At 44.7% G+C, this 16102-nt stretch overlaps 1 protein-coding gene across 2 annotated transcripts; it reads left to right on the forward strand.

Annotated features, from left to right (window-relative positions):
• Positions 1-399: 399 nt before the first annotated feature.
• Positions 400-14837, forward strand: LOC311113655 (mitochondrial glycine transporter B-like). Of its 2 annotated transcripts, none has more exons than XM_084156930.1 (9): positions 400-476; positions 796-865; positions 1065-1175; positions 4980-5104; positions 7503-7587; positions 8252-8434; positions 11134-11302; positions 11580-11743; positions 11991-14837. In XM_084156930.1, the coding sequence occupies exons 3-9, from the start codon at positions 1161-1163 to the stop codon at positions 12111-12113; spliced, it is 864 nt and encodes a 287-aa protein (XP_084013056.1). In that variant the 5' UTR covers positions 400-476; positions 796-865; positions 1065-1160; the 3' UTR covers positions 12114-14837. The 2 variants fall into 2 exon arrangements, with proteins under 2 accessions (XP_084013056.1, XP_084013055.1); XM_084156929.1 differs by having other exon boundaries at positions 432-554.
• Positions 14838-16102: the final 1265 nt, after the last annotated feature.

The raw sequence follows: 16102 nt of genomic DNA on the forward strand, positions 1-16102 counted from the left end.
GTGATGCAGTGAATATATTGTCACACATTCAACGGAAAAAACGAACGAGTGATGCCACAAATTAGCTACAGTATTTACACACGCTCAGTCCTTAAGTACACCACCAGAGGTCCTCTGTAGCTCAGCTGGTAGAGCACGGCGCTTGTAACGCTAAGGTAGTGGGTTCGATCCCCGGGACCACCCATACACACAAAATGTATGCACGCATGACTGTAAGTCGCTTTGGATAAAAACGTCTGCTAAATGGCACATTATTATTTATTCAAAGAGTAGAACTAGAAATATTGCCTACGCTCCCCTCCCTCTGTTTTGCAGTGGAAAGCGAGCTGAAACCGGTTGGCCCCGACTGGTACGCGGTAGAGAGGAGGGGCTTGGGGCAACGTGGGGAGAACTGCGCATCTCGCACTACGTACGCACTGCAGGTTTGACATTTCCGGACGCCGACGGCAACATTGTCATTGACGGCAAGAAACAAGGTGGATGGCGAAAACTGCATAGTGGTCTACGTGTAAATCTAATGAATTATCTTACTAGATGGCTACACTTTGGTTGCTGTGAGTAGTCAAGTTTTAGTACAAAGCCAGCCAACTACTTTTGCTAGCATTAGCCAAGTCAGTACAGCTAGCTATCTTGCTTCATTTTGGAGAGTTTTCTAGCTATCTAACGAGTAAACGGAGTACTGATTTTAGCTAAACACAATTATTACTCAATTGCCGCGCTTGCTAGATAGGTAGTTAACGTTTTGTTCAGCTAACAGTTCGCTAGTTGGTTTAGTGACTGACTTGTTTCTTGTAGCCTGTCACCGGCAAAATGACTGTCTTTGAACTGAATCAAGTCATCGGTCCCTAACTAACTTCAAAGCCAGGTAAGGTATGTTATGTGCCGTGTGCATGACATTTGACCAGCTTTTCAATAGCTAAAGAGGTAGCTAGCTTTTGTATTCATTTGGAACTGATGTAGCCGTAATATAGCTTAATGGCTGTAGCGAGTCTCTAAAAAAAACATTGCATCATTATGTTGACATGCGTATGTAACTGGTATAGCTATTCACCCTCTCACTGTAGTTGGGGCTGTAAACAAACCGCGACAAGACGGCAAAAGAAGGGAAGGAGGCGCTCGCATCGCTCCTTCAGGATTCATCCACTGCATCAGCATCAAAGATGGAGTTGGCACTGGTAAGTTAGTAGATACAAATGTATACATGAACACTACGTAGTCCACAGGCATTGTCTTTGTTTATATACAAGCGACCTAACCTGACTGACAGCTAGTAGTAGTAGTGGATCGAATGTGAGTGCATGACAGTAGGGGGCAATTCCATGTTAACAGAGTGACAATCAGTCTCAGATTTTTCACTTTAAAGATGCACTATGCAGAAATCGCTCCGCCATTTCCTGGTTGCTAAAAATCTAACAATTCGCCTAATTTAGTGTTTTTTTTAACCATCTAAACCGCTGTGAAATATATTTAACATAACCAAAATATAGTTGTTATATCTGTTTGAAGCTGGTGTACAAAAGTAAAGACGCAAAAACAAAACTTAAGAACAGGAAGCATAGAAATAACGCACATAGAGCAGATCTACTTCTTCTTAGACTTGCTTTCAAGGAGAATGACAGATCTATAACTCAATATCTGAATTTGGTCTTCACCCCAAAAGGTAACATACTGCAGCTTTAAAATGTATGTCAAATAAAAACCATACAACTCTGCACAATGACTACTTTTAACAATTTCCACTTTGCAGATGCAAAGTTTGGTAACAGAATGATAGCACAAACCGTCATTCTGTTACCAAATGTTGCATCTGCACAGTTCAAGTAAAATCGTTTTTGTAAAATGCTCCACCTTACATTTTCTGCAAAGATTTGGTTTGAATACATGGGGTCATGGGCAGGATTTGACTATATTCTCCAGAAGTAAGGAGTTGAAATCTACAAAAGTATATTGAGGTGAGGCCAACCCCCTTTTATGTTCTACAGGCAGCCCCTCATTGGTCATTGTTGTCTGTTGCCATGGCATTCTTTAGAAAAGGGACATCTTTTTTTTGTAATGATGACAATAATGGGTTGTGAGCCTAAGCCTTTGACTTCGGGGTAAAATAGGCTGCAATAGACTGAGAAAGTTGTATTTTTGGTGCAAACATTGTAATATTCTTCTACAATAATTTTACATTGGTTATGTCATCCTGGCCTGGGGAAGACAGTGTAGTGCACACAGGCAGAAAGTCACACATTCATTTGCATAAACAGACTCCCACCACCATCCAATTCTCAGTGACCCATATTTAGTGTCTCTCACACACACACACACACACACACACAGACAGACTCTCACACACACACACACAGTCTAAATCACACACACATCGACACAGCCACTGCATGACTCATACATCGCATTTCATAGAGATGAAATTTGACAGAGAGCGATTTAGATTGGAGGAGAGAGCAGCGCAATTCTGTTGTGTGTGTGTATGTACGAATCAACAAGCAATTGAGAGAGAGAGAAACCAATAGAAGCCTGTGGATGAAGCTGTGGCTGGGGAGGGGGTGAGAAGAGGTAGCAGCAGAAAACGATTGTGTGTTAGATCAAGAGAGAGGGAAGCGAGAGATGGAGATGGCTTATTTTGTAATATGCTGTTCGTAGCAGCAGCACAGAGAGAGGTGATAGAGGGAGACATGCAACAGAAACAGGATTCTCAAGGAGGCAAACCCTCCAGCATCTTGGGAAAGGTAGGGAGGATAGCCAGTGGCCTGTGTGTGTGTGTGTTACTGTCAAGTGCCAGTGTGGATGCTTTTTCTGTGCTATGCTGTTGTGCATTTGTATCTACGTGCTTTTAAAAAGAATTGTTCATCACCATGATTACAGTATTTGAGATCCGGCATCATCCGCCTCTCTGCATTTATATGTCTTTGTGTGTGTGTGTGTGCCTGTCATCTGTCTTTGTGGCCATGTGTGTTTCAGATTGACTGTTTAATAGTCACATGTACAGGATTGCAGGTGTGATTGCAGGGTACAGTGAAATAAAACAATGAAAATGGTCATAAAAAACTATAGAAATAGCACTATATACATGATAACTGTAGCAGTGATGAATAAATACATGTCCATTGAGGCAGAGGGGGTGGGGGATGACCATTGGGGGAGCAGCAGGCAGACTAAATGACCATTGGGGGAGCAGCAGGCAGACTAAATGACCATTGGGGGAGCAGCAGGCAGACTAAATGACCATTGGGGGAGCAGCAGGCAGACTAAATGACCATTGGGGGAGCAGCAGGCAGACTAAATGACCATTGGGGGAGCAGCAGGCAGACTAAATGACCATTGAGGAGGTGTGGGGACCAAGTTAAATAAAATAATACATATTAACAACTGCAACAGTGATGAATATCATTGGGGTGGGGGCAGAGCAAAAGTCAGTTGAGGAGGTGGGGTGAAAATGTCCATAGGGGGAGTAGCAGGGGGGAGGGGTTAGTAGGTAGCTGACTAGTGGTAGCTATTCAGCAGCCTGATGGAATGGGGGTAGAAACTATTGGCCAGTCTGTTAGTTTTAGCCATGCTGCTCCTGTACTGCCCGCATCTGAGTGATGGAAGCGGGGAGAACAGGGCATGGCTCGGGTGGCTGAGGTCCCTGATGATCTTCTTGGCCTTCCTGTGACACCTGGTGTTGTATGTGTCCTGGAGGGCAGACAGTGTGCACCCAATGGTGCATTTGGCTGCATGTGTCACCCTCTGAAGTGCCGCAGACCGCGGTGGAGCTGCAGTACCAGGCTGTGATGCAGCCCGACAGTATGCTTTCGAATGGTGCTCCTGTAGAAAACTGTGAGGGCCCTCTGGGACAGACCAAATTTCTATAGCATCCTGAAGTTGAAGAGTCGCTGTTGTGCCTTCTTCACCACGGTGTCCGTGTGGTTTGACCATTACAGCTTTTCTAAAATGTGTACACCAAGGAATTTGAAGTTATTGACCGTCTCCACGGCGACCCCATTGATGAGGATGGGGGCGTGTCCAGCCTGGTTCATCCTGAAGTCCACAATCAGCTCCTTTGTTTTGCTGACGTTGAGGGAGAGGTTGTTTACCAGGCACCACGCCGTCAGAGTGCCTACCTACTCCCTGTAGGCCATCTCGTTGTTCTTGGTAATCAGGCCTACTACTGTCGTGTTCTCAGCAAACTTGATGATGGAGTAGGAACTGTGTGAGGCCACGCAGTCGTGGGTATACAGGGAATACAGGAGGGGACGCACCCTTGTGGGGCCGCCGTGTTGAGAATCAGTGTCGAGGAGGTAATGCTGCCTACCTTCACCACCTGGAGGCGGCCCTTCAGGAAGTCCAGGACCCAGTTGTATAGGGAGGAGTTCAGACCCAGGGCCGTGAGCATTGTAATGAGCTTATAGGGCACTATGGTATTGAAGGGCGAGCTGTAGTCGATGAACAGCATGCTCACATACGCATTCCTTTTGTCCAGAGGGGTAAGGGGAGTGTGCAGTGCAATTGTGTATGTATGTACGTGCGCCTGTGTGTGTTGGTATTTATCTGTGTGTGTCGTCCCGTCCCCCCTCCGTGTTTGTCTGTCAGACGTGTGAATAATGATAACGCTGAGTCTCCGTGTGATTCGCCGTGACAGCTCCTCTGTTTGTGTGTCGACTGTCTGCACACATCTCCATCACCACTGGTTGTGTGGGCGCTCGCCTGTGTCCTGTGGCTGTCGTTGCAATTTGTTGTATCTGTGTGTACTTGTGCATACATCATGAACATCTTTCCGTACTGTGTATAGCCTTTTAAGGCATTGTTTGTGTTTTCACAAACAGAATGTGTGGTGTAAACTGTATTGCCTGCCAGCATGTGCATGCATGTAGCACCAGTCACAAATAAAAGGACATGTTGAAGTGTGCGGTGGGTTTCAGCATTACTTATCCGTCATCCTCTTTTTCTCACCCTCTTCTCTCCTTCCGTCTCTCTCTCTTCATGCCCCCCAGGCGCACCCAGCTCTCAAGGCCTTCATGTGTGGCTCACTGAGCGGCACCTGTTCCACGCTGCTCTTCCAGCCTCTGGACCTGGTCAAGACGCGCCTGCAGACCCTGCAGAACAACATGAAGCCTGGGTATGTAGTGGAGCTCGGCGATACTGATAAAAATCCATATCGCGATACATAAAAATAAAAAAACTATTAAATAACGATCAATTATTATTTGGGGAAGTGCACAGTTACTCTCCATTAGCACCCTTTATACACCATGTCAAAGACATTGCCGTAATATATTATCCTAAGTTATTTGGTTACCAGGTGATCCAGCATATGGTTTAAAAGATGATATAACGCTGCTACAGAAAGAGACCTGTATTTTAAACATTCATTTAGTTATGTATTTATTTCTTATAAAGACATGAAAGACTGATTTAAAATGTAATAGTATTTCAAACTAAGTTCAAATCCATTAGTCTATTGGTGTTTGGTAATTGCAGCAAATTATTTGCTCCAAACACAATCAAAATGCAGGCCTTTTTGTTCAGCTTTATTACAATACATACCGATGGCGAGTTGAAGTCGATGGCTGAAACACTGCAGCCTCGTCCTTCCATTTAGGTTGGTGGCTTTCGCGATGCTTGCCCCACTGTCCGTTGTGATACAAATCCTGCTTCTCCTCCGGCTGATCCCAGGCTGCTAGCGAGTCCCCCAGCCCCTGTGCCCGTATCTCCCCAGTGTGGTCCTCTGGAAAGTAGGCAGTCTTCAAGCACCTGCTGCGCAGCTTCCAGTGGGCATCGATGTAGTGCAGTGTCAATGACATGTAGGGCTTCACCGTCCTATTGGACCACATGTCAGTTGTTGTGGCGAAATAGTGCACCTGTTTCGGCTCCAATGCTATTTTGGCATGACATTTCTCGTACATTTTGTATTTCTTGTCCAGATTGTTTACCATCTTCTTGAAACCACTCTATTCAACTGTTGAATTTGGGGCCATGTCTTTTGCGATGTGGTACGTTACGGCATCTGTCATTTCATTCCATTGGTTAGTGTGTGTTGCATGTGCAAACAATTCCGTATTGGGTTGTTGTCCCTGGGCATTGCTCTTGTCATGACAAGGGCTGTTACGGTGACCATATTACCGCCACACCGGCAGTCTCGAGTCATGACCGCAGTCAAAATCCACATGACCATTGAGTCACGGTAACTAGCCTCCAAAACGGCGCTCTGATGCCGCTGATGGTCATTAGTAGCCTACCAAACTTGCTAACCGCGGCCGGCTTCATTGTCCCTTTAAATCACTCTGTTCTTCTGAAATAGGCTACATTGTCTTCAGATCACAATGTTTCTATAGACCTGCCTAAAATAAATAATGGATTTATTGTAATGCTGTAAGCTATATTAAATTGATTTATTAGACTTAAAAAATATATAGATGTTCAAAAGATCTGCATCAGTGGCTTGTAGGCTATGAGTGGAAGCCTGAGATGCTAAACATGTTTATGTTAATTAACGGTCAGTTACCGTTAGACAGGCAGTTATTTGCATGACAATCACCTGCTGACCAAATTTCATGACAGCCACAGCCCTAGTCATGACGCTTGTTGGCCTCTGCTAATTTTTCTTCGCCATGCGTTCGTCATGCTGTATTGCATGCCTGGGTTTCAAATGGTGGAATACAATAAGTTGTTGGTGTTACCTCGAGTGGTTGTTATAGTTATGTGACAGTTCAAGCACATCACCTCACTCTGCTCAATGTCACTAGGTTGAAAACCAAAATAGGCCCCAACAACAGCATCCTTCTTTGGCAGTAATTGTTCTTGGATTTCTGGGACTGCAGTTTCTTTATCTCTATTCATTTTCCCCCTGCTAATGAATGAGGCTACTCACAACATCACTTCAGAGAACTGCCATCAACGGGTGTGGGAAGCATGGGATAAAACACGTCTCTGATTGGCTGCTGTAGTCTTTGTTCAAATGAAAGGGCATAGATGAGTGTTGAGCTCTGGGAGTACCAGGCTTTTTTCTATTCCGTTTTGCTTTCGTATATGCCACGCCGCTCCGTAGTCTATTCTTTATGCACACAGGAACATTGTGTAATTGCCGATATTCTCAAAATTGCTTCGGTATGAGTTAGAAATGTCGGTGTCGGTAATTTTCGGTTTATCATCCCAGCTCTAGCCTGTAGGACTCACGTACACAGAAAGAGCCAGAGACACGCGCGCGCATGTATACTTGCATACACACCGATACAAACACAGAGAGACACAATTCAGTGTAGAATCCCTCTTCAGTAGCTGTCAGACAGTGTGAATCCCCTCATTTGACCCATATATGCTAATTAGACACACTTCCATGCTAACAACTCCTCACTAGAATTTACCCCCAAAGACACGTGTTGGGCACATATCTACAGGTGTGCACACCTGGTAGGAATCTGTCTTTGTAGACTTTTGCTTGTTTTTAAGTATTCGCTCTCTAAGCTTAATGAATGTTGTGTGTGTGTTTAACCATGTATTTATCTCCTGTCTCTCAGAGCTCCTAAGGTGGGGATGATGACCGTGCTTATCCAGGTCATTCGCACAGAGAGCTTCCTGGGCCTGTGGAAGGGAGTGTCACCGGTGAGTGTCTACTCTAAGCAGTCTGGCTACCCTGTTCGTCTTGTGGTTGTACTTACCCTATTTTAACACAGTCTGTCTACGAAGTCTGGCTTAGTGTATCACTTTGGTTCTTAGTGTTTTTTTTTTCTAAGAACCAGACATTCTTAGTAGATCACATCACTCTCCAAAAACGACAGGACTTTGTTTCCAACTGTGTTTTCTTTTGTGTGAACAATAGCGGCGGTGCATAAAGATGGCGGCCCGTGTATTTACCACAAATGCCTCGTTTGTTCAGGTCGCCGTATTGTACGTTGCTCTCCTTGACTCTTTTATTGTGTCGTCATTAGCACAGTATACATGATCCCAATTCTAGCTCCAAGACGGTGGCAATTTGAAAACCAGAAAAAGTAGATTGTGCTGATTTATTGCCATTGAACCATGTAGCGCGCCGTAGTTTTAAAAACTCAGTGGAAAGTGCTAAAACAATGATGTCATATCTGAATTATTTATGCACCTTCGCCATTGTTTCTACATTAAAGAAGGAAATGTCAACTTTGTGCTGAAATGATGAGTTTTTTCCTTACCGTCGAAAAGGAATTCGGCTTCAATCTAAATCTTGACCTCCGATCTCTCTCTCTGCTCTCCCTCCCCACTCTCTCTCTTTCTTCACTCTCTCTCTCCCCAGTCGTTTGTGCGCTGCATCCCGGGCGTAGGGATCTACTTCTCTACCTTCTACTCCCTGAAGCAGCACTACTTCCAGGAGGGCCGGGCCCCTAACGCTGGGGAGGCTGTGCTGCTGGGGGCCGGGGCCAGGGCCGTGGCTGGGGTCTGCATGCTGCCTGTCACCGTCATCAAGACACGCTTCGAGGTGAGAGCTTCTTCTCTGTGTTGTGAATGGGGATCAACTAAAAGAGAAGATGGAGAGGGGGAGGAACTGGGATTAAGGGATGGTTGAGTGATAGAGGTTGTTACAGCTATATGAGGATGGAATAAGACTGAGGGAATGGTGTGGGATGGGAGAGGAGGAGGAGGAGGGAGAGGAGCAAGGATGGAGGGGTGGTTCAGTGAAGGAATAGAGGTGAGGGTTGCTAAAGCCTTGTATGTTTAGGATAGATTAGGAGGAAGATGGGCATGAATGGATGGAAAAAGTGGTGAAAGGATGTATGAATTAAGAGGAGGAATGGTTCAGAAGGTGTATGAGAGGAAAGGAAGAATGAAGTCAGGAAGAAAACAAAGGAGGAAGGGTTGGTGGTTCAGTAATAGTATTGAACAATCACTAGCAGACAAGGCTGGGACATTTCTGGTGTCTGTGGGCTGGAGATGGAAGGTAGAATTAGAGAGAGGATGATGGTAGTATTAGCAGCCTGCTACTGTAGAGAGAGAGGGAGGAGATAAAGGGAGAAGAGAAGAGGGGGAGGGAGAGAGAGGAGGTTATCTGGTGGGAGAGCTGATTGCCTTGGGAACTAAACGCTTCTATCTGCATTTGAATAAATGCTGTCATGTTGGTTTTATAAGGACTGAGGATCTAGCTGTGCATAGCGGATGTGTCAAGACTACAAATGTAACTGTGTCGCCTGCAAGCTTCTTCATCTGTATGACTATGATGTCTCATCTATTTATTAATGACACTCCATTGGGTTTCAGACAGTGTGGTGGATATCTATCTGGTCTACTGTTTAAATGTTGCTATTTTTTAAATTTAACCTTTATTTAACCAGGTAAGCCAGTTGAGAACAAGTTCTCATTTACAACTGCGACCTGGCCAAGATAAAGCAAAGCAGTGCGATTAAAAACAACAACAACACAGAGTTACATATGGAATAAACAATACGTACAGTCAATAACACAATAGAAAATCTATATACAGTGTATGCAAATGTAGTAAGTTATGGAGGTAAGACAATAAATAGGCCATAGTGCAAAATAATTAAAATGTAGTATTAACACTGGAGTGATAGGTGTGCAGAAGATGATGTGCAAATAGAGGATGGATATAGGTCTGTAACAGTTTGGATCTAGAGTGTCACCCCCTTTGAAGAGGGGGATGACTGCGGCAGCTTTCCAATCTCTGGGGATCTTAGACGATACGAAAGAGAGGTTGAACAGGCTAGTAATAGGGGTTGCGACAATTTCGGCTGGTGGCCGGGGTAGGGGTAGCCAGGTGGAAAGCATGGCCAGCCGTAGCAAAATGCTTATTGACATCGATTATCGTGGATTCATCAGTGGTGACAGTGTTTCCTAGCCTCAGTGCAGTGGGTAGCTGGGAGGAGGTGCTCTTATTACTCAGTGCAGTGTCCCAAAACTTTTTGGAGTTAGTGCTACATGATGCACATTTCTGTTTGAAAAAGCTAGCCTTTGCTTTCCTAACTGATTGTGTATATTGGTTCCTGACTTCCCTGAAAAGTTGCATATCGCAGGGGCTGTTCGATGCTAATGCAGTACACCACAGGATGTTTTTGTGCTGGTCAAGGGCAGTCAAGTCTGGGGTGAACCAGGGGCTATATCTGTTCTTAGTTCTGAATTTTTTGAGTGGGGCATGCTTATTTAAGATGGAGAGGAAAGCACTTTTAAAGAACATCCAGGCATCCTCTACTGACGGAATGAGGTCAATATCCATCCAGGATACCCGGGCCAGGTCAATTAGAAAGGCCTGCTCGCTGAAGCGTTTTAGGGAGCGTTTGACAGTGATGAGGGGTGGTCGTTTGACCGCGGACCCATTACGGACGCAGGCAATGAGGCAGTGATCGCTGAGATCATGGTTGAAGACCGCAGAGGTGTATTTAGAGGGTAAATTAGTCAGGATGATATTTTTTGTCTTTATTTTTTATGATATCTATGAGGGTGCCCATGTTTACGGATTTAGGGTTGTACCTGGTAGGTTCCTTGATAATTTGTGTGAGATTGAGGGCATCTAGTTTAGATTGTAGGACGGCCGGGGTGTTAAGCATATCCCAGTTTAGGTCACCAAGCAGTACAAACTCTGAGGATAGATGGGGGGCAAGCAATTCACATATGGTGTCCAGGGCACAACTGGGGGCTGAGGGGGGTCTGTAGCAAGCGGCAACAGTGAGATACTTATTTCTGGAAAGGTGGAATTTTAGAAGTAGAAGCTCAAACTGTTTGGGCACAGACCTGGATAGTATGATAGAGCTCTGCAGGCTATCTCTACAGTAGATTGCAACTCCGCCCCTTTTGGCAGTTCTATCTAGATGGAAAATGTTGTAGTTCGGAATGGACATTTCTGAATTTTTGGTGGCCTTCCTAAGCCAAGATTCAGACACTGCTAGAACATCAGGGTTGGCAGAGTGTGCTAACGCTAGTTGTGTATTGAGTTAGTATTCAGTCAGTGGAGGCTGCTGAGGGGAGGACTGCTCATAATAATTCCGGCCATTATTATGTGCCGTCCTCCCCTCAGCAGCCTCCACTGTATTCAGCGTTGGGGTCAATTCCATTTCAATTCAGTCAATTGAAATGGAACTGACCCCAACCCTAGATGTATTCCAGAGTGTGCGGTATAACTAGGTGAGCTAGTGTATAATGTGGTGTATTACTGTGTGTGTTTTGCAGAGCGGCCGGTACAACTACGTGAGCGTACTGGGAGCTCTGAAGAGCGTGTGTGAGACGGAGGGACCCAGGGCTCTGTTCTCTGGGCTGACGGCCACACTGCTCCGAGACGCCCCTTTCTCTGGCATCTACGTCATGTTCTACAGCCAGGCCAAGAGGTCCCTGCCACAGGGTAAGAGAAACCCATTCGTCTGCCTTAAGGATACAGTTGTCTATGTGAGAGGAGGTGGAGAGCGAGAGACCACAAAATGTCACACCGACACACTGAATAGTCAAGTGTGTTATTTCAGCAAGATTTCTTTACATTGGTGTATGTTAGTGTAAACGGCTATTAAACGCCATGTTGGGGATATTGCTTGCACTGAATTCTGAGTAATCCAGAATAATGACTATATTTTCTATTAGTGCCTATGTAGGTCTCACATTCTCTGTGTGGTCTCTTCCCTCAGAGGTGAGCTCCTCCCCCTATGCCCCGTTGGGGAACTTTGGCTGTGGGGTGATGGCCGGAGTCCTGGCCTCTGTGGTCACCCAGCCAGCTGACGTGGTCAAGACTCACATCCAGGTCAGCCCCTCCCACTGGACCACCAAGGAAGCCATTCGATACATCTACACGGTGAGGCCTGAATCTTAATGAAAATATACAGTACATGATTCATTTCCTGTGTGTAATGTACCGTTCTTGGTCTTCCTGTTTTTCCCATTCTGAGGGTATTTTATTCCATGACATATAGCTATGTATTTGAAGCACTTGTTATTGAATGTACATTTTCCTCCAAAAGCAACTGAACATCTCTTCTTGCACACACTATTCTGTTTACCAACTGAACAGTGATTAAACGCTCCTCTTCTATCTCCTTCAGGAGCATGGTCTGAGGGGTTTCTTCCGTGGGGCTGTGCCTCGCTCTCTGAGGAGGACTCTGATGGCAGCCATGGCCTGGACCGTCTACGAACAGCTGATGGCCCGCATGGGACTCAAGTCCTGAGGAGAGAGGGATGAACTGATAAAGGAGGAATGACGTGGGGACTTGGTTTTATACAAAGCAGCAGTATGAAGGAGAAGAAAGAGAGGAGGATGTGAAGGAGGAGGGAGAGAGAGGAGGTGTAGAGACAGTTTATCACTGCAACTAGTTAGGGAAAGAAAGAGGTGGGTGTCGGTGGCATGGAAGAGTGAAAGGTGTGCACGTGTGTGTATTTTACATGCTGATGTTTATGAGAGAGTTATTGTGTATGTTTGATGTATGTCCTTACACTCTTATGTCAACCCTGACCTTAAATGACATTCCCTTACTGCTGAGAAGTGAACTGATCCCTCTCCGAGTGTGGAGACCATAGAGATCTATCTATTTCTATGGGGGAGACCATAGGGATCTCTTTAATTATATTTCTATGGGGGAGACCTTAGATATCTATCTAATTCTATGGGGGAGACCCTCTCAGACTGGGGAGACCATAGAGAATTATCTAATAATATTTCAATGGGGGAGACTCTCTCAGACTATGACTACTGTGGTTTAGCTCTGGATACCACTCCAGTGACAGAGACTGTCGCCGACTGTCACCTATTGTCACTGTCTGACTGTGACTAACATCTAGGTGTCTCAAACACTCCCACTCCCAAGATGAAACAGCAGCTTTGATTTAGTTACCTCAGCAAGAGGTTATCCGCTGGCTAAAGGTATAGTGGAGTGGACAAAGCAACCCTGTGCCATAACCATGCAACATATTTACAAATGACAGGCAGACTACATTAACAGCACAGTGATTATTGTGACCTGTCGACTGACTGAAGGAAATACGATATTTATTGACTGACTGACTGATACAAATATTTATTACGAGCTTGGACAATCAAGACAATATTGCTGTGCATTGTAGCAAAAGACTAGGCTGATATTTTCAATACTGCAACTGCACAATTAGCTACTAGCAACTTGGCATTGGCATACTTTGCCATATTAAAATAGTGTACAGTAGGTGTGCTCTATACCCAATTCAACTGGGATAAAATGTATAGTGCATTCCATTCTGGTTGCACTGTAATAGATCAGATGTGCTTTACCTAACCAGTAATGATAGTCAATCCCAGAGCCATAGATGGATAATTGACAGGTGGTCAATCCCATTGGAACACAGACAATGCAACTCTGAGCCACCTTGGGCTGTAGCATTGTGAGACAATAGTCAATATCGCTATCATGAATATGAAGCTTCAGCGCCACTGTATTACATGGGCCGGATTCAGTAGGCACAAAAAGGAAGCAAACCGGAGGGACTAGCTGATCTTGTCCAATAAGAAAGGTAAAATGTTTTTGTTTCTCGTTGCAAAACATTTTGCTACGGTGTGCACTAATGTACACTACCCAGCTAAATATGGGAGTCCATATCAGTGATGCACAGCCATGGTCCTGGATGGTCTCTGTTATTAGTTTTGTAAATAAATAGGCCTATGTATTCAGTATTGAGAGTAGTTCATTTTTAACATGGAAGCCCATATACGTGTATATTTCTTAACCCGCGGTGGCCAGTGTGCCATGTCATGGATATAATTTTTTGTCCGTTTTAAAGAGATGTGTTATATTGAAAAGTGTTATTGTACAGATTCAAGATATACACTGAGTATACAAAACATGAAGACCACCTGCTCTTTCCATGACATAGACTGACCAGGTGAATCTAGATGAAAGCTATGATCCCTTATTGATGTCACTTGTTAAATCCACTTCAATCAGTGTAGATGAAGGGGAGGAGACAAGTTAAAGAAGGATTTTAAGCCGTGAGACAATTGAGACATGGATTGTGTATGTGTGCCATTCAGAGGGTGAATGGGCAAGACAAAAAATGTAAGTGCCTTTGAACGGGGTATGGTGGTAAGTGCCAGGCGCAACGTTTTGTGTCAAGAACTGCAACACTGCTGGGTTTTTCACGCTTAACAGTTTCTCGTGTGTATCAAGAATGGTCCACCACCCAAACGACATCCAGCCAATTTCACAACTGTGGGAAGCATTGGAGTCAACATTGGCCAGCATCCCTGTGGAATGCTTTCAACACCTTGTAGAGTCCATGCCCCGACGAATTGAGGCTGGGGGTGGGGGTGCGCAACTCAATATTAGGAAGGTGTTCCAAATGTTTGGTATACTCAGTGTATATATTCTATTAAGAGCCCAATGGAAGCTTCTAAGATCAGTGATGGCTGATCGAATAGTAAATGGATGCCTGTCTGCCACGGTCACGTGACTCACTGTCTGTAGGCGCGAACCATTTTCATGAACGGGGTGGTGTACCTAATAAACTGGTGTATTTTGTCTGAGTCATTGAGAGGGGAAACACTGAGTTAAGCCTAGCTCAATGTCAGTCAGTGAATGCACTGTAGAATTCAACGCACATTCATTAATTCAAGCCCCGGCTGGTAAAAGGACTGGAGTGATTGACGGTTCTGGCGAATTGGGAGTTCTTCAGGCTTTGTCTGTGTGTTTTTGTGTTGTCGTAACACAACTCTTACCACCAAATTGTTCTGTGTCGTAACATTTTTGCCTTGGCGATTATCATCACCATCAACATCACTATTGTCCTTGATATTGTGACTATACAGTGTATATGGTCTGTTGTTATTGTCAATATTTTGTCTGTGTGTATGAGTTTGCTCAGACCGATGCTGTGCCTGTTTTTTGTTTTTAAGTGAATAAAATTCCCCCCATTTTTGTACAATCCCTGGTGTTGAGTTTATTCAATTTTTGCCTAGATTAACTTCAACATTGGTTCATCATGTTATCATCTTTTGTGGGTCTCTTTACGTTGAGCTGCTGTATTTTCTGGCTCAAACCTCAGTAACCCTCCAGGGGCTGTACTACAAAGCTGATCAAGGAGTTAGCCAGCTAACTTGCCTAAATATTCTGATAACTTAACATTTGTATTAAAACAAGCTTGAAATGGGTATGATCTAATTGATTCAACAAATGAACACATATCTAAATTGAGCTTTTATAATGTTAAATGACTTAAATGTAAATATAAATAATGAACCTGAAGATCAATAGTTATTTCTGGTTGCTTATCAAAGTTAGCTGGCTAACTCATTGATCCTAATTTGTAGTATAGCCCTCTGGTCTCTCCAAAGCAACGCCATGTTGACATAACAGACAGTGACAGGCTATAGCTCATGTCCTCAGAACACCTGGGTCCTGAGGAAGGGACAGGCACTGCACTAGACAGCCCCACAGCTGACTTTCCCTGATGTGGGGAGAGGAGGAACAAACTCAGAGGTTGATGGACACATGCTGATATGCACAAGGACAGTCACTAAGACTAAGAGGTCAGGTAAACATATTCTTAAATGACCTCTTTGGCAAGTTAGTGCATTCATCTTAAAATAGCTAAGTGGGACAACCACATATCACAGTCATAGTAAGTACACTTTTCTTTCAGGTGAGGAGGGGGATTATTTAAGATACTCTTTGAAAAGGTAGGGTTTCAGGAAGATGGGCAGGGACTCTGCTGTCCTAGCTTTAGGGGGAAGCTGGTTCCATCATTTGGGTGCCAGGACAGAGAAGACTGGGCTGAGCGGGAGCTGCCCTCGAATAGTGGTGGGAGGGTCAAGAGACCAGAGGTGGCAGAATGGAGTGCTCGGGTTGGGGTGTAGGGTTTGAGCACAGCCTGAATGTAGGGAGGGGCAGTTCCTCTTGCTGCTCCATAGGCAAGTACCATGGTCTGGTAGTGGATGCGAGCTTCGACTGGAAGCAAGTGGATTGTGCGGAGGAGCGGGAGAACTTTGGAAGTTTGAAAACCAGGCGTGCTGCAGTGTTCCTCTCTTCTCTCTCCTGACTGACTATGGATTTCATCCCAGGCAGGAACCGGCTGTAACTAATCCTGGTCTGAATTGATTTAATTTCAAAGCAGTGAAGGATTTTAAATTCCTTTTGAACATTGCCGCATTGGATAATATCTTAATTTGCATCCCTATTGATGAAATGGCATC

The sequence above is a fragment of the Coregonus lavaretus genome (assembly GCF_964263955.1).
Source record: "Coregonus lavaretus genome assembly, chromosome: 40".
NCBI classification, from domain to species: Eukaryota; Metazoa; Chordata; class Actinopteri; order Salmoniformes; family Salmonidae; genus Coregonus; species Coregonus lavaretus.